Consider the following 25059-nt stretch of genomic DNA (forward strand, 5'->3'; position numbering starts at 1 on the left):
TGGGCAAAATACAAATTTCTATAAAAATAAAAATATCTTAGAAGATTACTCTGGGGGCCGGGCGCGGTGGCTCAAGCCTGTAATCCCAGCACTTTGGGAGGCCGAGACGGGCGGATCACGAGGTCAGGAGATCGAGACCATCCTGGCTAATACGGTGAAACCCTGTCTCTACTAAAAATACAAAAAACTAGCCGGGCGACGAGGCGGGCGCCTGTAGTCCCAGCTACTCGGGAGGCTGAGGCAGGAGAATGGTGTAAACCTGGGAGGCGGAGCTTGCAGTGAGCTGAGATCCGGCCACTGCACTCCAGCCTGGGTGGCAGAGCAAGACTCCGCCTCAAAAAAAAAAAAAAAAAAAGAAGATTACTCTGAAAGTTACTATTTCTCTTGCATACATTTGCTTCTCCTTCCATTGCTCCCTATTTCTATAACATTGCCACCATCTTTCTAGCTATATAAGATGGAAACCTTACACCAGTGGTCTGCAACCTTTTTGGCACCAGGAACTGGTTTCCTGGAAGACACTTTTTCCATGGACAGGACCGGGGAATAGTTTTAGGATGAGTCAAGCACATTCCATTTATTGTGGACTTTATTTCTATTATTATATATTGTAATATATAATGAAATAATTATACAACTCACCATAATGCAGAATCAGTTGGAGCCCTGAGCTTGTTTTCCGGCAACTAGTCAGTCCCATCTGGGGGTGATGTAAGATAGTAACAGATCATCAGGGATTAGATTCTCATAAGAAAAGTGAAACCCAGATCCCTCCCATGCACAGTTCACAATAGGGTTCACACTCCTACGAATCTAATGCTGCCACTGATCTGACAGGAGGCAGAGCTCAGGCAGTAATGCTCACTCACCCACCACTCACCTTCTGCTGTGTGGCCCAGTTCCTAACAGGCCATAGACCAGTAACAATCCATGGTCCAGGGGGTTGGGGAACCCTGCCTTAGACCTAGCCTTCTTCCTTGAGTCTCTCATGTTGCCTTTTCTTCTCTACTTCTCTCATGAATCCCTTTATATATTCTTAAACTGTTATTGCCTCTGACTGGACTATCGTTCTTGTTTTCTGAAGTATTTCCGTTTCTAGTCTGTCTCCCTAGGCCCACTTAGATTTACCCTACAAACACATGGTTCTGTTCATATCGTCGTCTATATTAGTTATCAATCGCGATGTAACAAATTATTCCAAAACTTGGCAGCTTACAAACATAAATATTTATTATCTCACACATTTTCTGTGGGTTGGGAATTTGGGAGCAGCTAAGCTAAGTTGTAGTAGCTCAGGGTCTCTATGAGATGGTAGTCATGACATTGGCAGGACTCTAGTTATCTAAAGGTTCAACTGGAGCTAACGGGCCTGCTTCCTAAGTAACTCACTCACATACCTGACAGGTTAGTGCTGGTTATTCACAAGAGGCCTTTTCACATTTACCTCCCCATAGCCCTGTCTGAGTGTCTCATAACATAGAGCTAGCTTCCTTCAGGGTGAATGATCTAACAGAGTGCAAGAGAAGAAATGTTTAAAAAAACATTTTTTAAAGAGATAGGGTCTCTAAGTTGTCCAGGCTGGACTTGAATCCTGGGTTCAAGCAATCTTCCCACCTCAACCTCCCACGTAGCTGGGTTTACGGGCATGTGCCTCCATGCCCAGTTTAAGAATAATCTTTTGGCCGGGCACAGTGGCTCACACCTATAATCTCAGCACTTTGGGAGGACAAGGCGGGTGGATCACGAAGTTAAGACATCGAGACCATCCTGGCCAACATGGTAAAACCCTGTCCCTACTAAAACTATGAAAATTAGCTGGGTGTGGTGGTGCACACCTGTAGTCTTAGCTACTTGGGAGTCTGAGGTAGGAGAATCGCTTCAACCCCGGAGGCGGAGCTTGCAGTGAGCCGAGATGGCACCACTGCACTCCAGCCTAGCAACAGAGCAAGACTCTGTCTCAAAAAAAAAAAAAACTAAAGATCTTTTTTTTTTTTTTTTTGAGAGGGAGTCTCACTCTGTTGCCCAGGCTGGAGTACAGTGGCGCCATCTCGGCTCACCCCAAGCTCCGCCTTCCGGGTTCACACCTTTCTCCTGCCTCAGCCTCCCGAGTAGCTGGGACTACAGGCACCCGCCACCACGCCCGGCTAATTTTTTTGTATTTTTAGTAGAGACGGGGTTTCACTGCGTTAGCCAGGATGGTCTCGATCTCCTGACCTCGTGATCCGCCCGTCTCGGCCTCCCAAAGTGCTGAGATTACAGGCGTGAGCCACCGCGCAAGACCTTAAATAGATTTATTAATTAAGGTCAGAGCACAGATATACATGAGCAAAATGACTGTAAGATTATTCATTGTTGTCTTATTTGTAGTAGTAAAAGACTATAAATAACCTAAATGTATTTCGAGAGTAGAAGAATTAGGATACTCTTTATATGTTAACATATGAGGAAGTCTAAGATATGCGGTGAAGTAGGAAATCTGAAGTATACACTATAGAACAGTGTGTGTAGTATGTATGCTATCATTGTGGGCCAAAAATTGTGTGTGCCTGTGTGTTTCTGTGTGTGTGTGTGTATCTGGAATACCAAAAAAATCTGCTAATATAATTATGGTTGCCTCCAGGAAAGAGTTCTACATGGCTGGGGAAGAGGGAAGAGAAAATTCTCTTTTAGTGTATAAAATCTGTACATTATAAATATTTAATAATATGTGCATAAATAGAAACAACAATAATAAATATAAATAACAAATGTATAATTTATTATATCTTTTAAATTATGTGCCTTATAAAGTTATTGCCTATTCAGAATTATTATTATTATTAATTTTTTTTTTTTGAGACACAGCCTTGCCCTGTTGCCAGGCTGGAATGCAGTGGCGTGATCTCGGCTCACTGCAACCTCCAACTCCCTGGTTCAAGTGATTCTCCTGCCTCAGCCTCCCGAGTAGCTGGAATTACAGGCACGTGCCACCATGCCCAGCTAATTTTTGTATTTTTAGTACAGTCAAGGTTTAGCCATGTTGGCCAGGATGGTCTCGATCTCCTGACCTTGTGATCCACCCACCGTGGCCTCCCAAAGTGCTGGGATTACAGGCGTGAGCCACTGTGCCCGGCCTTATTTTTTTTTTTTTTAATTCTTTTTGAGATAGGGTCTCTCTCTGTCACCCAGGCTGGAGTGCAGTGGTGCAGTCTCGGCTCTGTCACTCAAACTCAAGCGATCCTTCCACTTCAGCCTCCTGAGTAGTTGGGACTACAGGCATGCACCACCACACCAGGCAAATTTTCTTTTTCTTTTTCTTTTTTTTACCAGGCAAGTTTTCTATATTTTTAGTAGAAAAATACTAAATGCCATGCTGCCCAAGCTGGTAAAAATAATTGTTAAAAATCTAGACCAATTCTACACTCAGAGAAAAAGAAACTGAAGCCAGAGAAGAATAAAATAAATGACTTATCTATAGGAAAGATTTAGACAGTAGGAGAAACTAACTGGAAATACAACTTGGATAGCCAACACTGAAATGGTGGGATACACACATGACCTCAATCCCAGGGAGACTCCCAGGTACCTATAGCCTTATTACAAGAAAGAAGGCCTTCGGGCAGTGGCAGTATTACAGTATTATTGGAAAACAAACTGAAAGAATTTTACATGTGGAATTGCATAAACTGGGAGCTGGATGGATTTTAGAGATATGAGAGATCAGAAATCACAATACAGATCAGAGATCACAAACGCCAGATGCCTGTGAGTTGTGTTTGACTTGAATACTGCATACCGTTGTATTTATTTATTTAGAGATGCATTCTCGCTCTGTCGCCCACGCTGGGGTGCAGTGGCATGATCTCGGCTCACTGCAACCTCCACCTCCCAGGTTCAAGTGATTCTTTTACCTCAGCCTCCCGAATAGCTGGGATTACAGGTATACACCACCACACCTGGCTAATTGTTGTATTTTTAGTAGGGACAGGTCTTGCCATGTTGGCCAGGCTGGTCTTGAACTCCTGACCTGAGGTGATCCACCCACCTCAGCCTCCCTCCGAAGGTGCTTGGATTACGTGTGTGAGCCACTGTGCCCAGCCTATTGTTTTAATTTTTTTTTTTTTTTTTTTGAGACGGAGTCTCGCTCTGCCGCCCAGGCTGGAGTGCTGTGGCCGGATCTCAGCTCACTGCAAGCTCCGTCTCCCGGGTTTACGCCATTCTCCTGTCTCAGCCTCCCGAGCAGCTGGGACTACAGGCGCCCGCCACCTCGCCCGGCTAATTTTTTTGTTTTTTTTTTAGTAGAGACGGGGTTTCACCGTGTTAGCCAGGATGGTCTCGATCTCCTGACCTCGTGATCCGCCCGTCTCGGCCTCCCAAAGTGCTGGGATTACAGGCTTGAGCCACCGCGCCCGGCCTGTTTTAATTTTTTTTAGAGACACAGCCTCACTATGTTGCTCAGACTAGCCTGGAAGGAAATACTGTGTTTAAATGTTGTATAAGTTAATTGCCAACATTTTAAGATCAAGAGATTTCACACTTAAACAAATTGGCTATCTGGCTTCTTTTGAAATTCTTATTTTTTATTTTTATTTTTTATGTTTTTAGACCTCTGTGGTTTAACTCTGGAATCTTTTGAAATTATGAAAACTCTGGCAGGTGAGGCCCGCACTCTCACGTGGCACCATCACAGCTGACCCCATTAGAGAGGATAGCGTACTCGCCAGTTTGCCACAGTTCCCACCAGCCAATGTTTCTCATTTTCATCACCTGCAGAGCCCATATAAGTATCTCAGGTGAGGAAGCTGGTTCAGAGGCCAACTGTAACAGTGGCCCCTTTTCCTACTCCCCAATTTTTAATATTTTCTTCAATAAGCCGAGTTGGGAAGTCAAGAGCCAGATAACACTCCATAATCATCTTGGTTTGACCCACTACTCAGTATTCCTGATTCTAAATTCCACACCACTACCCCAACCTAGTGGTCGGGTCCAATAACCATAATCAGGAAACCTTAGGGGTTTTCCCCCCAGGAATTATAGAAAGCTCACCCAGAATTTCAGGGACTATACTAATCCCAGGACCTTGGAGTCTTTCCACTTCCTTGCTGCTATTCCTAGTGCCAGGCCTACGACACTCCCATCTTTTGCCAAATTTGCCACAGACCTAGAAGCTGCCTTTGCCATGACCTTATCCCAAGAAGGGCAGCTGCTAATATGATTATGGTTGCTTCCAGGAAGGGGCGTTACATGGAGGCTAAGACCCAAATGACTGCCATGTTGTTGTGACTGCTGCTGATGCTCACCATGAATTCTTCTTTCCCCAATGATCCCTGTAATTCCCACCTCTGAAGTTGCTGCTCCCAAGTGGTACTCCTTACAGTGACAATGAACCACCTCCCTTGGTTACAGCCATTCTGATCCTGCTCTTACCCACTGCTGCCCGGGAACCTGTGTGGTCACCACGCCTGAAGCCAATGCTAATAAATCTCTAAATAATATGTTAGACCAGTTCTACCTGAAACATGACCTCATTCTCTCGAGTGAGGGCGCCCCCTGTTGAGGAATTTGGGTCAAGTATTTCAGGACCTCAGAAGACTTTAGGTTGCAAGAGAATCCAACTCAAACTAGTTTAAGATTAAAGCAAAAAGGCCAGGAACGGTGGCTCACGCCTGTAATCCCAGCACTTTGGGAGGCCGAGGCGGGTGAAGCACGAGGTCAGGAGATTGAGACCATCCTGGCTAACACGGTGAAACCCCGTCTCTACTAAAAAATACAAAAAATTAGCCGGGCGTGGTGGCAGGCGCCTGTAGTCCCAGCTTCTTGGGAGGCTGAGGCAGGAGAATGGAGTGAACCCGGGAACCAGAGCTTGCAGTGAGCTGAGATTGCGCCACTGCACTCCAGCCTGAGACTCCGTCTCAAAAATAAATAAATAAATAAAAACATAAAAAGTTACTAGTGAAGGAGTTAAGAATATACCACCCCCAAGTAGTGGCATACTATTTTGAGTTAAAGGCACTTGTGTGGTAGGAGTTTTTTGTTTGTTTTCTTTTTTGAGATGGAGTCTCGCTCTGTCGCCCAGGCTGGAGTGCAGTGGCACACTGGAACCTCCGCCTCTCTGGTTCAAGCAATTCTTCTGCCTCATCCTCCTGAGTAGCTGGGATTACAGGTGCCCGCCACCATGCCCAGCTAATTTTTGTATTTTTAGTAGAGACGGGGTTTCACTAAGTTGGTTAGGCTGGTCTTGAACCTCTGACCTCGTGATCCACCCATCTCAGCCTCCCAAAGTGCTGGAATTACAGGCGTGAGCCACCGCACCCGGCCAAGAGTTTTTTTTTTTTTTTTTTTTTTTTGAGACGGAGTCTCGCTCTGTCGCCCAGGCTGGAGTGCAGTGGCCAGATCTCAGCTTACTGCAAGCTCCGCCTCCCGGGTTCCCGCCATTCTCCTGCCTCAGCCTCCAAGTAGCTGGGACTACAGGCGCCCGCCACCTCGCCCGGCTAGTTTTTTGTACTTTTTAAGTAGAGACAGGGTTTCACCGTGTTAGCCAGGATGGTCTCGATCTCCTGACCTCGTGATCCGCCCGTCTCGGCCTCCCAAAGTGCTGGGATTACAGGCTTGAGCCACCGCGCCCGGCCCCAGCCAAGAGTTATTAAGAAATTATTTTAGGCAGAGAGAGAGGAAAAGGGGCCCTTGGGGAGTTTGTGGTTTTTAAGCATCTCTGGAAAAGTTTCTTTTTTTTTTTTTTTTGAGGCGGAGTCTTGCTCTGTCGCCCAGACTGGAGTGCAGTGGCCAGATCTCAGCTCACTGCAAGCTCCGCCTCCCGGGTTTCCGCCATTCTCCTGCCTCAGCCTCCCGAGTAGCTGGGACTACAGGCGCCCGCCACCTCGCCCGGCTAGTTTTTGTATTTTTAGTAGAGACGGGGTTTCACCGTGTTAGCCAGGATGGTCTCGATCTCCTGACCTCGTGATCCGCCCGTCTCGGCCTCCCAAAGTGCTGGGATTACAGGCTTGAGCCACCGCGCCCGGCCGGAAAAGTTTCTTGTAAAGCCCAGGCTCTTAGAGCCAGGCCGGCAACCTTTGATGTGCAAATGCAGGCCTTTAGAAACTGGGTCCACCTAACATAGCAATTCCTGCGGACTTCTTGCCCTTGCCCCACATGTTCCTGGCAACATGGCCACCCCACATATCTCAACGTGTGTAGAACATCCAGAGTGCCCTGCATTTGCATATTAAAAGGCTAGGATGAGATGGCCAGCTTTTTCCGAGGGCTACATGAATGACATGCCTGGTCAAACCAATCCCTGAGCCCTACGCAAATCAGATATCGCCTTCTCCAGCCTCTACATATATACGTGACTGGTATCCGAGGCAGGTGGGGACCTCCTCTTTCGGCTGTGGAGCCAACCTCCCTCTGTCTCTCTACTGGTGAGCTTCTTTCCTCTATTTCCTCTCATCCTTCTTGCCTATTAAACTCTCCACTCCTTAAAACCACTCCACCTGTGTCCATGTTGTTTTATCTAAACTGGCATGAGGACCAACAACTCCGGTGTTCCTCCACTCATCTGAGCCGTATCACTTGGAAAACAGCAGGTGCAAGGAGTTCACTCTGACTTCTGTTTCTTAAAAGCAGGAGATGAAATTCCCATGTAAAAGGTGTCCTCCCTATACCCAGAAGGAAAACATCATTCTTATCATCAAGGACAGGAAGTTGAGGGTGAGGGAAATCTGTACAAACCAACCCTGTTAAACTAATTCTTATCATCCTAGTCACTTCTCCACTCACATAACTACCCTATCCTTGTGTGCTTTGTGTCAGGCCTCTGAGCCCAAGCCAAGTCATCACATCCCCTGTGACTTGCACATATACGCCCAGGTGACCTGAAGTAACTGAAGAACACAAAACAAGTGCAAATGCCCTGCCCCGCCTTAACTGATGACATTCCCCCACAAAAGAAGTGAAAATGGCCAATCCTTGCCTTAATCGATGACATTATCTTGTGCCTGGCTCATCCTGGCTCAAAAAGCTCCCCCCACTGAGCACCTTGTGACTCCCACTCCTGTCCACCAGAGAACAATCCCCCTTTGACTGTAATTTTCCTTTACTTACCCAAATCCTATAAAACGGCCCCACACTTATCTCCCTTCGCTGACTCTCTTTTCGGACTCAGCCCGCCTGCACCCAGGTGAAATAAACAGCCATGTTGCTCACACAAAGCCTGTTTGGTGGTCTCTTCACACGGATGTGCATGACACTTTGCCTTGTCACATTTTCATAATTCACTACTCTTTATCCAATTCAGTTTATAGTGTTCAATTGTAACTGCTTCGTTGGGTCTTCATTTCCTTATGAAGGATCGTATGCCACATAACACTTGTATGAAATTAATTTGGCCGGGCGCGGTGGCTCAAGCCTGTAATCCCAGCACTTTGGGAGGCCGAGACGGGCGGATCACGAGGTCAGGAGATCGAGACCATCCTGGCTAACACGGTGAAACCCGTCTTACTAAAAAATACAAAAAATTAGCCGGGCGAGATGGCGGGCGCTTGTAGTCCCAGCTACTCGGGAGGCTGAGGCGAGAGAATGGCGTAAATCGGGAGGCGGAGCTTGCAGTGAGCTGAGAGCCGGCCACTGCACTCCAGCCTGGGCGACAGAGCGAGACTCCGTCTCAAAAAAAAAAAAAAAAAAAAAGAAATTAATTTGTACGTTTTTCTCCTGTTGCTCTGTCTTATGTCAATTTAATTCTCAGGCCCAGCTGAAAAATCCTAAGAGAATAGAGGTAAAATTTTGCCTCCTTTACCTAATGGCAAATATACGGGAGCACATGGCCTCAGCCCCAATACCTCCAAGTTACTTGACTTCTCTCTTCTCCATTTTCTGTCTTTGCTTATTCAAACTCTTGCCTCTGTTCTTTCTGACTCTTCCACTGGCAGGAACAGTCCGTGTCTAGGACACATTATTAGGTCCTTAGAACGGATAAAGAGCTTCTTGGTTTATAGATAAAACCCCACAGAATTCTGATTGGCTCTATTTGAGACACTTGCTCATCCTTGGACCAACCACTATGGCCAGACTGGGAATGGTTCTGTGACTGGCAGCCCCAGCAGGGTCAAAAGTAGTAGGGAAGGTCAGATCTAATAAACAATATTAGGCTGACAAAAACAACAGATATTCCCTACAATGATGTACTGATAAAAACCAGAGCTCCAGCCGGGCATGGTGGCTCATGCCTGTAATCCCAACACTTTGGGAGGCCAAGGCAGGAGGATAACTTGAACCCAGGGGTTCAAGACCAGCCTGGGCAATATGGCGAAACCTCTTCTCTACAAAAAATAAAAAAATTAGCTGGATGTGGTGGCAGTGTACCTGCAGTCCCAACTACTCAGGAGATTGAGATGGGAGGATCACCTGAGCTTGGGAGGTCTATGCTGTGTCACGTGCATCTGTGTGAAGAGACCACCAAACAGGCTTTGTGTGAGCAATAAAGCTTTTTAATCACCTGGGTGCAGGCGGGCTGAGTCTGAAAAGAGAGTCAGCAAAGGGTGGTGGGATTATCATTAGCTGGGTTTTTTTTTGTTTGTTTTTTGAGACAGAGTCTCACTCTGTCGCCCAGGCTAGAGTGCAATGGTGCAATCTCAGCTCACTGCAACCTCTGCCTCCCGGGTTCAAGCGATTCTACTGCCTCAGCCTCCCAAGTAGCTGGGACTACAGGCATCTGCCACCACACCCAGCTAATTTTTGTATTTTTAGTAGAGATGGGGTTTCACCATATTGGCCAGGCTGGTCTTGAACTCCCGACCTTGTGATCCGCCTGCCTCGGCCTCCCAAAGTGCTGGGATTACAGGCGTGAGCCACGGCGCCCAGCCTATCATCAGTTCTTATATGTTTGGGATAAGCGGTGGAGTTAGGAGCAATTTTTTGTGGGCAGGGGATGGGTCTTACAAAGTACATTCTCGGCCGGGCGCGGTGGCTCAAGCCTGTAATCCCAGCACTTTGGGAGGCCGAGACGGGCGGATCACGAGGTCAGGAGATCGAGACCATCCTGGCTAACACGGTGAAACCCCGTCTCTACTAAAAATACAAAAAAAAACTAGCCGGCCGAGGTGGCGGCGCCTGTAGTCCCAGCTACTCGGGAGACTGAGGCAGGAGAATGGCGTGAACCCAGGAGGCGGAGCTTGCAGTGAGCTGAGATCCGGCCACTGCACTCCAGCCTGGGTGACAGAGCGAGACTCCGTCTCAAAAAAAAAAAAAAAAAAAAAGTACATTCTCAAGGGTGGGGAGAATATTACAAAGTATGTTATCACAAGGGCGGGGAGGGTGTATTGTCATAAGGTCAATTGATCAGCTAGGGTGGGGCAGGAACAGATCACAATGGTGGAATGTCATCTTTTGTGGTTCTTCAGTTGCTTCAGGCTATCTGGATGTATATGTGTAGGTCACAGGGGATATAATGACTTAGCTTGGGCTCAGAGGCCTGACACGCTTCAGTGAGCCATGATTGTGCCAGTGCACTCCAGTCTCGGTGACAGAGCAAGATGCTATCTCAAACAAACAACAACAAAACAACCAGAAGGCCGGGCGCAGTGGCTCACGCCGATAATCCCAGCGCTTTGGGAGGCAGAGGCGGGTGGATCACCTGAGGTCAAGAGTTCTAGACCAGCCTGACCAATACGATGAACTCCTGTCTCTACTAAAATACAAAAAAATTAGTCGGGTGTGGTGGAATGCACCTGTAATCCCAGCTACTCAGGAGGCTCGAACCCAGGAGGCAGAGGTTGCAGTGAGCCGAGATAGCACCATTGCACTCCAGCCTGGGCAATGAGAGGGAAACTCCGTCTCAAAAAAAAAAAAAAAAGAAAAAAAAAAAAACAGAGCTCTTATGGGAAGACAATAACCTTATTTAAAAATTGGTAAAGAACTTGAATAGACATTTCCCCAAAGAAATATGCAAATAGTAAATAAGCACATGAAAACATGCTCAATATAATTAGGGAGATGCAAATAAAAAATCATGAAACACCATTTCACAGTCACTGACATGGTTATAATAAAAAGTTCAGATAAGTGTTGGCAAGGATGTGGAGAATCCTGCTGGGGAGGAGTGTAAATGGGACAGCCACTTAAAAAAAACCCTGGCAGTTCCTCAAATGGTTCAAAATAGAGTTACCATAAATACAGAATCCCCTGGTATCTGCAAGGGGTACTGTTTCTAAGACCTTTGTGGACTCCAAAATTGGCAGACGCTCATCTTGCAGTTAGCCCCGTGGAACCCGCCCATAGGAAAATTGCTCTTATCCTCAGGTTCTGCAGCCTGGGAATACTGCATTTTTGATATGTGGTTGGTTGAATTGGAGGATGCAGAACCCATATATGGAGGGCTGTCTGTATACTGGGCACATGCCCAAGAGAAATGAAAATGTATCTGCACAAAAATGTGTACATGAATGTTCACAGCAGCATTATTCACAGTAGCCAAAAGGTAGAAACTTTTTGATAAATTGATAAAATGTGGCATATACATAGAATGCAGTATTATTCAGCCAAAAAAGGAATGAATTACTGACACATACTACAAAACGGATGAACCTGTTACAGGTGGCAGATATCCAAGTTACGAGGACAAATCTGTATGGGTCTGCAGCAACTTCAATTCTTGCCTCCTCAGAAGAAAGAATTTGAGGAGCAATAAAGCAGAAAAAGAGACTGAGGCAAGTTTCAGAGCAGGAGTGGAAGTTTATTTAAAAGGCCTTTAGAATAGGAAAGAAAGGAAAGCACGCTCGGAAGAGTCCCAAGCCATCACTGAGGTCAACTGTGATATTGACCTTGATCCTAGGACTTTATAGGCTGGCTCCTTTCCCATGATTCTTCCCTTAGGGTGGGCTGCCTGCATGCGCAGTGCCCTCCTTATCACCGGGAAGTGAGCACAGCGCAGTATGTAGGAAGTTGCACGCACGCCCATGAGGCTTTCTTGCCTTTTCGATAGAGTCCCCTTGGAAGGTCATACTCCCCGATTTTGTCTCTTAATGCATATGCCCAAGAAGTTGCTTCTCCCTGTCATCTGCATTCAACGAGCACTTTAGTGCAACAGGTGTGGGCCATCAGGAAATGGCCTCTCCCCGGCACCGGCTCCCAATTTATCACTTTTAGAGGCAATATGCATTCCTAGTGGGTGAGGGAAGAGCCCTCTCCTGCCCTGCTCATGCCTAACTACCTGTGACAAACCTTGCAAATATTAAGCCAGCCACCAAAAGACCATATAATTCCGTTTATATTAAATGTCCAGATTAGTTAAATCTAGAGAGACAGAAAGTAGGTTCTTGGTTGGCTAGGGCTAGAGGAGGTGGGAGGATCAGGGGTGATAGCTAAAAGATACAAGTTTCTTCTTTGGAGTGGTAAAAGATGTTCTCAAATAGTGGTGATGGTTGCCCAAGTCTGTTAATACACTAAAAATCATTGAACACTTCAAATGGGTGAATTATACGGCACGTGATTACAACCTAATAAATAAATAGTATGTCCTGCTCTATCCTTTAGGGCCTCTGAGAAATGGAGAGAGCTCCATCTGAAGTCAGATTGATTGAGTTCCGATCCTGCTTCCATTTTCCCCGCAGGTAACTCCTTCCTTAACAGCATCACGGGGTGATACTCCCTATCCGGAAAGTTCATTGTAATTTTTAAAAACATTAAAAACATACACCAGGGTTAATCATGTGCAGTGTGTGATACACAGACGCTCTGAAACACTACTGCACACACACACGCGCACGCACATGGGGCCTCTGGGGAGGTTCTGAAAGAACCAGATCTGGAGGACTGATCGTGTCCCTGGTCTCGGCCCTCGCCCTCCTTGTTTCTTAGACTCTAAAGCAAGCAGGCAGCAAAGCAGTCCTTGAAATGCAGAGTCAAGAAAAAGCTCTGCACCCCTTGGTCCAAGAGACGCAAGGAGCGCGGCCTAAGCGCCTGGCGAGGCCGCCCTACCCAGCAGAGGCAGCTGCTATGTAACTCGGGGACCAGACACCAAACCCCAACCGCTGGCGTTAACCTACAGCCGCAACGGTTCCCGCCCCGCCCAGGTCGGAGAACAATGCTGCACCCTGCCCGTAGAGCCTCGCGGTGCCGCGCCCTGGGGCGGGCCTGCCCATGTCCTGCCGGGAAATGTAGTTTCTGAAGCCCCGCCCTTGCCGCCCCGTGGCTCGCCGGCCGGGAACTCCAAGCAACTACAAGTTCCATCACGCTCTGCGAGGCCTTGATCTCTAGGCTTTTGCAGGGAAGGGAGTGGGGCGAACATGGCTGAAGGAAGCCGAGGTGTACCAACGTGTAGCGGGATGGGTGGCAGGCAGGACCTAGTCTCCGGCAGTGGCGGCTGCAACTTTCCAGAGTATGAGCTTCCCGAGCTAAATACGCGCGCTTTCCATGTGGGCGCCTTTGGGGAGCTGTGGCGGGGCCGTCTGCGCGGGGCCGGGGACTTGTCGCTGAGGGAGCCGCCGGCATCCGCTCTGTCCGGGAGCCGGGGGATTGCTGACTCCGACCAGGAGGATGCCGCGGTGGCCAGGGATCTGGACTGCAGCCTGGAGGCGGCGGCTGAACTGAGGGCGGTGTGCGGGTGAGTGCGGAGCAAAGGGGCTCTTGCAGCTTGGGGTCAAACAGGGTGCATCCTTGCTCCTGCGCTCCTCTGGGACTCATCCCTGAGAAGGGCCTGTGGTTTGGACCTGGGCTAGGAGTACTACTGTTTCAAAGCTTTCAACCCGCTGGAGCCTCCCTGGAACACCAGGAGAAGTCCTGGGACCCGAATGCCCAGTTTCTGCGAGTTGGAGCGAAGGGCCAAGACAGCTGCATCAAAGACTAGTTTTTCTATTTGCTTGTTCTAAAAGTGCTTGTTAATAAAGAATAGCAGTCAGGGCAACAGCGAGGTGTACCTGCCATTGACAGAGACTTTGACAGTGGAGGAATCTGAGTAATGGTGAAGCTGCGGGAGACTTCATCAAAGGAGTGTTAAAACCCCGACTAACTGGTTTCTTTTGGGGACCTTCCGGGTATTCTGTTACTGAAATTTTTCCTAAAAGTGCCTTATGTGGGGGTGAAAATATAAAAATAACTTTAATCCCTTTCTTCATTTAACAGTACTGGCTGCCTTCATCGGCCTTTTCATTATAAAATGTAACCACAGAAATCTTTGTCTTAAGTTCTGGCCTCTCTGAGCCGCCTGCTGGATTTTATCTGACTTCGTAATTCAGTAATGTATTTAGGAAAACAACCCTAACTCGTTGTGAACCAGATGCAGAGTCGACCTTAAAGTATTGCTTTTCCTTTTTGTTTTAGCCTTGATAAACTGAAATGCCTTGAGGACGGTGAGGATCCAGAAGTCATTCCGGAGAATACTGACCTGGTGACTTTGGGGTATGGAGGACTTGGTTTTTATGATCTATTTATTTAAACATTTTTTCAACATTATGTTTTGAAAAGTTGAAAGTACAGTGTTGATTGTTATCTGTATACGCACCCCGTAAATTCAGCTGTTCTTAACATTTGACCATATTTACTTTAGCCGTGTGTATGGGATGCCTGCTGTGTGTTTTTTCATTTTGCTATCCCCCATTCAGTAAGTTAGACATGATAATTTACCCTTAAATACATAAGCATATAGCGTCTAAAAGTATCATTCTCCTACATAATTATCGTGGTATTATTGTACCTGAGAAAATTAACCGTAAATACATAATCTGTAATATTCAGCCCATATTCAAACTTGTGTTTATTTTTTAATATTCTTGAATGTGTGTTTATAGAGGTAGAGTTAATCTACTTAGATCTGGGGGACAAGCTAAATACTCTGATAGTGTTTCTCAAACTATTTGTGGTAAAGGACAGTTTTTGTTTTTAAAAATTTTAAATTTTTGACAGATTTATACTTTGATAAAATACTACAAAAAGAATTGCTAGAAAAATGAAATTAAAAAAGACAAACACAATGTAAGTTCACATTTTTAGTTAAATTCAACAGACATAAAAATACTGTCAACTGATAATGGAAGTTTTTAAATGCTTAATCGCATTTTCTGTACAGATTGGTTAACAAATAGGTCATAGATGAATTCTAGTCTGCCTACCACTCTTTGAGAGGCACTGTTGTATGATAATATAGAGAAATTGTGCATGTAATAGTGAAATTTATAATTTCCAGTTTATAGTCCACTTACTTCGTACCACCTCAGCTATGTTCTGTTATTCTTGATCCTACGATATTATCCCCCTCAAATATTTAGGCAGTCATTTCAACTCTATTTGGGTTTTCTTTCATAATAACTGCCAAATCAGTTCCCCTGGTCCCTACTGCTAACTTTTACAGCAGCAACACCTGGAGCGCTATGCAAGGTTCTTAACTGTCTTTGCTAAGTACAGTTATTTCTCCCACTGATTTATCCATCATGCTACCGCCTGAGGATATATTTTGCTTAAAAATGGTCTATGGCCTTACACCTCCTATATGGAAAAATTTCAAACTCCTTAGGTAGACATTTGAAGCCTTCCACATATATCCCAAATCTGCCTTTCCAGATTTATTTTCAACCACTTTCAGATGGCTGAGAATGCATGTGGCCTCTCTCCCATCTGAAACATACCACTTTGTTATGTTATGTTATTTTTTTGAGATGGAGTCTCACTCTGTTGCCCAGGGTGGAGTGCAGTGGCGTGATCTCTGCTCATTGCAACCTCTGTCTCCGGGTTCAAGTGATTCTCCTGCCTCAGCCTCCGGAGTAGCTGGGATTACAGGCGCCCGCCACCTCGGCTGGCTAACTTTTTTGCATTTTTAGTAGAGACAGGTTTCACCGTGATGGCCAGGCTGGTTTCAACTCCTGACCTCAAGTGATCCGCCCACCTCGGCCTCCCAAAGTGCTAGGATTACATGCCTGAGCCACCACACCTGGCCCATACCACTTCTTTAAAAACCTAAAGATTCCTTTCCAGATTACCACAACCCATCTTTCCCTTAGGAAACAGATACATTTATACTGCCTTAAACTCTGCCATTTCTAAAGTCCTTGAAGGCTCAGTGAGAGTCCAAACTCCCATCTATGTATTGTTCTCAGGCCCACTGTACTGCCTTACTCCAATTGGTGTTCTGTAACTATTGTTGATTGATTAGTTGTATTTGTCTAAAATGCATATCTGATTGTTACTCCCTTGCCTAAAACCTTTTGATGTCCCTGAGGCTGAAGTCCTGAGTCTGTAGTGGCTCACAAAGGCCTGTAAGGACCATGGACCTTGCTGTTTTCGTTTTGTTTTGTTTTTGAGATGGAGTTTTGCTCTTGTTGCCCAGGCCTGAGTGCAATGGCCCGATCTCCGCTCACGGGAACCTCCACCTCTTGGGTTCAAGTGATTCTCCTGCCTCAGCCTCCCAAGTAGCTGGGATTACAGGCATGCGCCACCATGCCTGGCTAATTTTGTGTTTTTAGTAGGGATGGGGTTTCTCCATGTTAGTCAGGCTGGTCTCAAACTCCCAACCTCACGTGATCTGCCCACCTTGGCCTCCCAAAGTGTTGGGATTACAGACATGAGCCACCGTGTCTGGCTGACCTTGCTGATTTTTTTCAGCTTTCTCTCTGCAGTGTTAACAGCCACACTGCACTGTGTTTCAGTTCCTGGAATGTGCTCTCTCACTCCACGCTTTTGCCCAGAACAGTCATTCTTGCTTATCTCCTGACCCTGCTGACTTCTACTCATCCTGCAAGTGTTAGCTAAAGGATTACGGACTCCATTTAGGTCCTCTTGTATGCTTATGTAGCCCCCCATGCTTCCCTAATGAAATGCTCATCACATCTGTAATATACATGTTTAATTTTCTGTGTTCTTAGCTACACTTGAAAGTTCCTTAAGTTATATCTGCCACACTCACTGTTCTAGGAATTGGTAATATAGCAGCGAGTGTGGCAGATATAACATGAGCATACAAGAGGACCTAAATGGAATCTGTAATCCTTTAGCTAACACTAACAAGTATTTGTAGAATAAGTGGAATAAATGAAACTTTCAGAAGACTCAGGAAGTGATTTCTGAGATAGACTGAAAAAAGAACGTTGATGATAATCATATTAAAGCAGACTCTTTTTGCTATAGTTAATACATTAATTAATTTATAGTAATTTTGTTAAGCCATGTTAAATAGTAATTTTAAGACTACTTAAACATTGCTTCTCATGACTACTTTGCACTACTAGGCCAACTAGATCTCTCTGGTTATCTTCTAGTCCCTCCAAACAGGATTTGTGAGTAGAATTATATATAATCTAATGTAAATCAGTACAGTATTCTTCAACTGGGGTTATTTTGATATACTGTGAAGCTAGTGTATTTAATACATGACCATTGTTAACTGTAATGGTCCTGCCAAAAAAAATTAAGACTTGTGGCAAAAGCCTAAATTTGTATTTTTATGCTTTATTGTTCTCTGAACCTTCCTTCTCCTCACCAGTAATTTAACATTATTCTATTATAAAAATAAAACATAAGTACATCATTTCTTTATTATGACATAAAATAAATTTCTGGTACTTTTTCTTTCCTACATCGAATGATAGAGCTCATTTTATGCATGTGAGAGACAAAGGGTAGTTGGTAGATATTGATTCTTCCTTGATACTTGTTGTTCCCTTAATCTATAGCAAGCTACATAGCTTCAGCAGTTTTGAAATTTTTTTTGACTACTTAATTGGAAGGTTTTAATTCCTAGGAATAGGAGAGAGAATTGTTAATACATGGGTGCTGCTAAAACTTCGTTGTCATTCCAAAAGCTTCAGCAGCATCCTTTTTTTTTAGACAGAGTCTCACTCACTCTGTTGCCCAGGCTAGAGTGCAGTGGCTCAATCTCTGCTCACTGCAACTTCTGCCTCCTGGGCTCAAGCTATTCTTTTGCCTCAGCCTCCCAAGAAGCTGGGATTACTGGCATGTGCCACCATGGCTGGCTAATTTTTTATATGTTTAGTAGAGATGGGGTTTCACCATTTTGACCAGGCTAGTCTCGAACTCCTCACCTCAAGTGATCTGCCCGCCTTGCCCCAAAGGGCTGGTATTACAGGCGTGAGCCACCGTGCCCAGCCCTTCAGCAACATTACTTTTAATACAATAGAAATTTTAGATTATTCTGCCCATCCCCCTCACTTTTGTGACCAAGAAAGCACTGTTTACAGGTCCAGAATTTACTGTTTAAAGGCTAAAAAAGGGAACTTTAGAGTCCTGCTAAAAAAACCAAAAGAACCATGAAATTGGAGAACTCAAAACTCTTATCCCACCAAACCAACCACAAATGACTTTTTAAAAAAACTCAAACAGGGCGGATCGCTTGACGTCAGGAGTTCAAGACCAGCCTGGCCAATATGGTGAAACCTCCACCTCTACTAAAAATGCGAACATTAGCTGGGCATGGTAGCACCTGCCTGTAGTCCCAGCTACCTGGGAGGCTGAGGCAGGAGAATCACTTGAACCCGGGAGGTGGAGGTTGCAGTGAGCTGAGATCATGCCATTGCACTCTAGCCTGGGTGACAGAGCGAGACTCTGTCTCCAAAAAAAAAAAAAAAAAAAACACTCAAACAGCTCTCATATATCTGAGGTTGACTAGAATGACAGAAATGAGCACCGTCAAACTGGGAATCTTGTAAACTATCACTATACCCCAGATATTACAAAAATGAGCAAGAGGAAATAAAATCTAAAGAGAGCTTATTGTAGACAATGAGGAAATAACTGTAACTGTTTATACAAATCAACTTTGGAGACTACCTGCTTCCACCCAGAAAACAATGAGGAAATAGAAGAAAACCTGTAAGTCTACACTCCACACAGAATTGAATATACTCAGATAAGCATTTGAGGGTATAAAAATGTTTACCTTGGCTTAGAATTTTTTTTTTTTTTTTTTTTGGAGACAGAGTCTCACTCTGTTGCCCAGGCTGCTGGAGTGCAGTGGCGCGATCTCAGCTCACTGCAAGCTCCGCCTCCCGGGTTCACGCCATTCTCCTGCCTCAGCCTCCCAGGTAGCTGGGACTACAGGCGCTGCCACCTCGCCCGGCTAGTTTTTTTGTAGTTTTTAGTAGAGACGGGGTTTCACCGTGTTAGCCAGGATGGTCTCGATCTCCTGACCTCGCGATCCGCCTGTCTCGGCCTCCCAAAGTGCTAGGATTACAGGCATGAGCCACCACGCCCGCTGGCTTAGAATTTTTAAAACTATTAATAAGAATGGAAATGATGACTAAAGGAGAAATGAAAAAAGAGTTGATGAAACGCAGGAAAGAAATGGAAGAAAATACAATTACTTCGTAAGCGAATAAATTGTAAGATACCTAACGGAAAATAGACTGAAATGAAAGCAAGAGGCAATGAAGAAAGGCATAAAAACAAGCAAGAGAATTGAAAATGACAAAGAAAAAAGTAAGGTGAATCCGAGAGAGTAGGGAATGGTAGATAGACAAAGATATAATAGTCATACTATCAGAGTCCCTGAAGAAGAAAAAGAAATGGAGCAGAATTCGTATTTAAAAACATAATCCAACAAAAGTTTCCAAAATTGAAAAAAAAACTAAATCTGGAAAGGGTTCTCTAGGTACCTGGAAAAATTAACCTAGACTTACTGGCTTTTGGGATATATATTAGTAAAAGTATTAGATTTCAGAGATAAAGATGAAATCATCACGTCTTCCGTGCCCAAAAAGAACACATAACTTGTAAAGGCAAACTTACAGAAAGCATCAGATGTTGCAAAACTGATGTACAAAGCAAGGCAACATAGAGCAGTGTTTTTTTAAAGCTCAATGAAGGTGTGAATTAAGGATTTTGTATTTAACTGAATGTCCTAAAATATCAAGGTTATAGAAAAAGAGTTTTCAATATACAAGAACCTGGGTAATTTCTGTACCTGCTGGCCATTTCTGAGGAGCATACGAGAGAATGAGCTTTATCCAACCAACTGATGACTGGGAAATTTTCAGCAAAAGGACTAATACAGAGAGGATGAGGGTAGAAGATTTGTGTAACTGCTGGGTATTGTAACAAAGTGTGGTATTGCAACTAAAACGATGGAAGGAGAAAAATGGATAACGTGTGGGCAATAGATGGGTTTTTTAAAGACTACTGCAGAGGGAAAACAAAATCTGACACATCGGATAGTAAAGTGTTAAATAAGAAAATGGGTAACTATAGGATTTAAAAAATATGAGTACAAAGGTAACCAGTAGAACAATAATAGAAATACCAACTCCCCCTCAATTTCTAAAAAATAAATGGAAAAGAATACACATTTCATAATGAAAAACAGCTAATACAACAAAATATGGATAATTAGAAAATATTGTGATAGAGTTGATACCAAATACATCCATCAGTCTTAAGCAACCTATTAAAAAAGGATTTTCAGTTTGGCTTATAAAACAAAAATCTTGGGAAGACAAGAGACACATCTAAAATAAAGTGATTCAGAAAAGCTAAAAATAAAGGGTTAGACAAAGGTATATCAAGTAAATGGAAACAAAAATTGAGCAGGAGTAGTGATGCTGATAACAGACAAACAGTATTCAAGCCCCAAAGTATTACCTGGGATAAAGGACACTTTTTAATTTATATCTTATGGAGGTACGTATACATAAGATTTGCTCCCTGCTAATGAAAACTATATGACATCTTCACAAAAATTGATTATGTATTAGGTCACAAAGGTAACATCAATGACATTCATAAAATAGAATATTACAAACAGATTGGGTGCAGTGGCTCATGCCTGTACTCCCAACACTTTGGGAAGCCAAGATGGAAGGATTGCTGGAGCCCTGGAGTTTGAGAACAACCTGGGCAAGATAGGGAGAATCTGCCTCTACAAAAAAATAAAAACAATTAGCCAGCTGTGGTGGCACATGCCTGTGCTCCCAGCTACTCAGGAAGCTGAGGTAGAAGGATCACTTGAGCCTGGGAGATTGAGGCTGAAGTGAGCCATGATTTTACTACTCTACTCCAGCCTGGGCAGCAGAAAAGGACCGTGTCAAAAAAACAAAAAGAAAATAAATTTCCAGCTCAGAAAACGAGAAAAGAACAACAAAATAAGTGAAAAGAAAATACTAGAAAGGAAATAATAAAGATAACAGAAATTAATGAGGAAAATGATAGGAAAACCATGGGTCTAGTTAATTTTTTTTTTTTTTTTGAAATGGAGTTTCACTCTTGTTGCCCAGGTTGGAGTAGATTGTGTACTGGCACAACCTCGGCTCACTGCAACCTCTGCCTCCCGGGTTCAAGCAGTTCTGCCTCAGCCTCCAGAGTAGCTGGGATTATAGGCGTGCACCACCACACCCAGCTAATTTTGTATTTTTAGTAGAGACAGGGTTTCTCAATGTTGGTCAGGCTGGCCTCGAACTCCCAACCTCAGGTGATCTGCCTGCCTCAGCCTCCCAAAGTACTGGGATTACAGATGTGAGCCACTGCCCCTGGCCCTAATTAAATTTAAAATGGTGACTTTCTGAAACAATTTAAAAGTTAGTTAACTAACATATAAAGCAAGGCAACAATAGAGCTGTATTTTAAAAGAAAATTCAAGGTGTGAATTAAGGATTTTATATCCAACTGAATAGTTATAAAGTTAACATCTTATTTATTTTATTTTATATTACTTTTTTTTTTTGAGACGGAGTCTCGCTCTGTGGCCCGGGCTGGAGTGCAGTGGCCGGATCTCAGCTCACTGCAAGCTCCGCCTCCCGGGTTCACGCCATTCTCCTGCCTCAGCCTCCCGAGTAGCTGGGACTACAGGCGCCCGCCACCTCGCCCGGCTAGTTTTTTGTATTTTTTAGTAGAGACGGGGTTTCACCGTGTTAGCCAGGATGGTCTTGATCTCCTGACCTCGCGATCCGCCCGCCTCGGCCTCCCAAAGTGCTGGGATTACAGGCTTGAGCCACCGCGCCCGGCCTTTTTTTTTTTTTGAGACGGAGTCTTGCTCTGTCGCCCAGGCTGGAGAGCAGTGGCCGGATCTCAGCTCACTGCAAGCTCTGCCTCCCGAGTTTACGCCATTCTCCTGCCTCAGCCTCCCGAGTAGCTGGGACTACAGGCGCCCGCCACCTCGCCCGGCTAGTTTTTTGTATTTTTTAGTAGAGACGGGGTTTCACCGTGTTAGCCAGGATGGTCTCGATCTCCTGACCTCGTGATCCGCCCGTCTCGGCCTCCCAAAGTGCTGGGATTACAGGCTTGAGCCACCGCGCCCGGCCTATATTACTTTTTGAGATCGTCTCACTCTGTTACCTAGGCTGGAGTGCAGTGGCCTGATCTCCGCTCACTGCAACCTCCACCTCCTGGGTTCAAGAGATTCTCCTGCCTCAGCCTCCTGAGTAGGTGGGACTACAGGCACATACCACCACACCAGCTAATTTTTTGTATTTTTAGTAGAGATGGGGTTTCATTGTGTTGAAGAGGCTAGTCTTGAACTCCTGACCTCAGGTGATCTGCCCGCCTTGGCCTCCCAAAGTGCTGGGATTACAGGCGTGAGCTACCACACCCAACCTTATTTAATAGAGGAGCAATACATGCATTTTCTACTAAGATCTGGAACAAGGCAAGCATGCCCACTATCTCTACTACTTTGCAACATAGTCTGCAGGTGTTAGCCATACAGTCTGACAAGGGAAATTAATTAGACGCATAAGAGTAGGTAAAGAAGAAAAAGTCCCCCTATTGGCAGATGTTATAATAGTTAACTTGATTAAGAAGAAATGGAAACTTTTTTTTAATGGCTGAGACTGGTTAGCAGTACTTTTTTCAAGGGTTGGCAAACTACAGCCTATGGGCTGGCTGGTTGTTTTTGTGTATAATCACGCCCATTTATTCACATATTGTCTGTGGCTGCTTTTGTACTGTATGGCAAGTTCCGTAGTTGTGTGAGAGAGGTCATATGGCCCACAACCTAAAATATTTACTATTTGGCCCCTTAAGGAAAAGTTAGCTGATCTCTGCTCTAAGCAAATAAATTTGAAAACCTAAATGAAATGGATAATTTCCTAGGGAAAAACAGATTACTGAAATTAAGCCCTTAAGACTTAGAAAACTTAGACAATTTCTGTAGAAAAACAGAGAAAGTTGTGTAAAGAACTATTTCAAAAAGACTCCAAGTCCAGATGGTTTCACAGAATTCTACCAGACATTCGAAGACTAAATACTCCCAGTGCTTCAGGGCCTTGAAGGAAGAAAAACTTCTTGATTATTTTTCTGAAGCAAACATGACAGATACTTAAACTAGATACTGACAATACAGAGACAGAAAACTTGACATGGGGATCATTCAACACAATATTACCAGACAATCCAACATGATATTAAGATGATACTCTATACCATTGCCAAGTGGGATTTAGTTCAGGAATGGAACATTGGTTCAGTATGAGAACATGTATTAATATCATATACCGTGTTAATAAATCTGACAAATTATTATTTCCAGAGATGCTGCAAAGGCCTTAACAAATTCAGCACACATTCATGATAAAAATACTAAGGAAACAGAAGTTGGAGGAATACTGTTCCAACATGATAAAATATATATATATATATCTTAGTTGTAAAGCTAGCACCTTATTTAATAAGGGAGCAATACATGCATTTTCTAAGATCCAGAAAAAAGCAAGCATGCCTACTGTCTCTACTACTTTGCAACATAGTCTATAGGTATAGCCATGCAATTTGGCAAGATAAATTAATTAGAGGTATAGGGGTAGGTAAAGAATACAAACTTCTCTATTTGCCGGTTATGTGATTAGTGTGCATGGAAAATTAGTCAATGTGAAAACTAACTCAAACAGAAAAAGAATTTAGTGAAATAGGATCCAAAATTGATACATAGAACTTAATAGCCTTCATATATGTGACAATAAACAATTAGAGATGGTGGAGAAAATTCCTTTTATGATACCCCAAAAGAAGGTTAAATACTGAGAAATAAATTTAACAATAAATGTATAAGACTTATGTGTGGAAAATTCCAAAACAGTTCTGAAAGACTGAAGAAAACCTGAACAATTTGAAAGATAGTCTGTTTTGCGCTTATTTTTTTTTTTTTTGTCTTTTTTTTTCCTTTTTGTGGAGAACGGGGTCGTGCTGTATTACCCAGGCAGGTCTCGAACTCCTGGGCTCAAGCTATCCTCCCGCCTCTGCCTCCCTGAGAGCTGGGATTACAGGCGTGAGCCACCGCGCCCGGCCAAGATAGTCTGTTTTGGATAGGAAGACTAAACATTACAATGATGTCAGTTCTTCCTAAATTAAATTATAAATATGGTGTAATCCCAATAAAAATGCCGTAAGTATCTGTTATGAAGTTAAACAAGTTGATAATAGCATTCATGCAGAAAACACATGTAAGAATAGGAAGACTGTGGAAGGAAAAAGAAAATTATGAGGGATGCTTGACTTGGTGGTGGGGCGATGGCTTACACCTGTCATCCCAGTACTTTGGGAGGCCGAAATGAGTGGATCACCTGAGGTCAGGAGTTTGAGACCAGCCTGGCCAACATGGCGAGACTCTGTGTCTACTAAAAATACAAAAATTAGCTGGGCATGGTGGCGGGCACTTGTAATCCCAGCTACTCAGGAGGAGGAGGCTGGGGCAAGAAAATCGTTTGAATCTGGGAGGCGGAGGTTGCGGTGAGCCAAGGTCACACCATCGCACTCCAGGCTGGGGGACACAGCACAACTCTGTCTCCAAAAAAAAATATGAGGAAGTAGTAATTTTACCAGATATTAAGATATGCGACAAAGCCTTTATAATTAAAATGGTGGGTAGTAGCTCATAAATAGACCAGTGGAACAGAATGAAAAGTCCAGAATTAGAGTCAAATACATATAGAAATGTAGAATGACACTATACACAAGAATAATAGATAGGGATCAAAGTGTAGAGAATGGCCGGGCATGGTGACTCAGGCCTGTAATCCCAGCACTTTGGGAGGCCGAGGTAGGCGGAGATCGAGACCATCCGTGCTAATACAGTGAAACCTCGTCTCTACTGAAAATACAAAAAATTAGCTGGGCGTGGTAGCACACGCCTGTAGTCCCAGCTACTTGGGATGCTGAGGC

At 44.3% G+C, this 25059-nt stretch overlaps 1 protein-coding gene across 3 annotated transcripts in view; it reads left to right on the forward strand.

The window, feature by feature from the left end:
• Positions 1–13080: 13080 nt before the first annotated feature.
• Positions 13081–25059, forward strand: part of SNAPC3 (small nuclear RNA activating complex polypeptide 3) — a 45356-nt gene continuing 33377 nt past the window's right edge. For all 3 annotated transcript variants that reach the window (XR_004443487.1, XR_004443488.1, XM_033237404.1), the window contains exons 1-2: positions 13081–13573; positions 14290–14367. Coding sequence is in view for 1 of the 3 variants with exons in the window: in XM_033237404.1 (XP_033093295.1) it covers positions 13257–13573; positions 14290–14367 (395 nt within the window). In the remaining 2 variants the exon portion in view is untranslated. The remainder of the gene's footprint in view (positions 13574–14289; positions 14368–25059) is intronic.

Source organism: Trachypithecus francoisi, unplaced genomic scaffold (genome assembly GCF_009764315.1).
Source record: "Trachypithecus francoisi isolate TF-2019V2 unplaced genomic scaffold, Tfra_2.0 Lachesis_group16, whole genome shotgun sequence".
Taxonomy (NCBI): Eukaryota; Metazoa; Chordata; class Mammalia; order Primates; family Cercopithecidae; genus Trachypithecus; species Trachypithecus francoisi.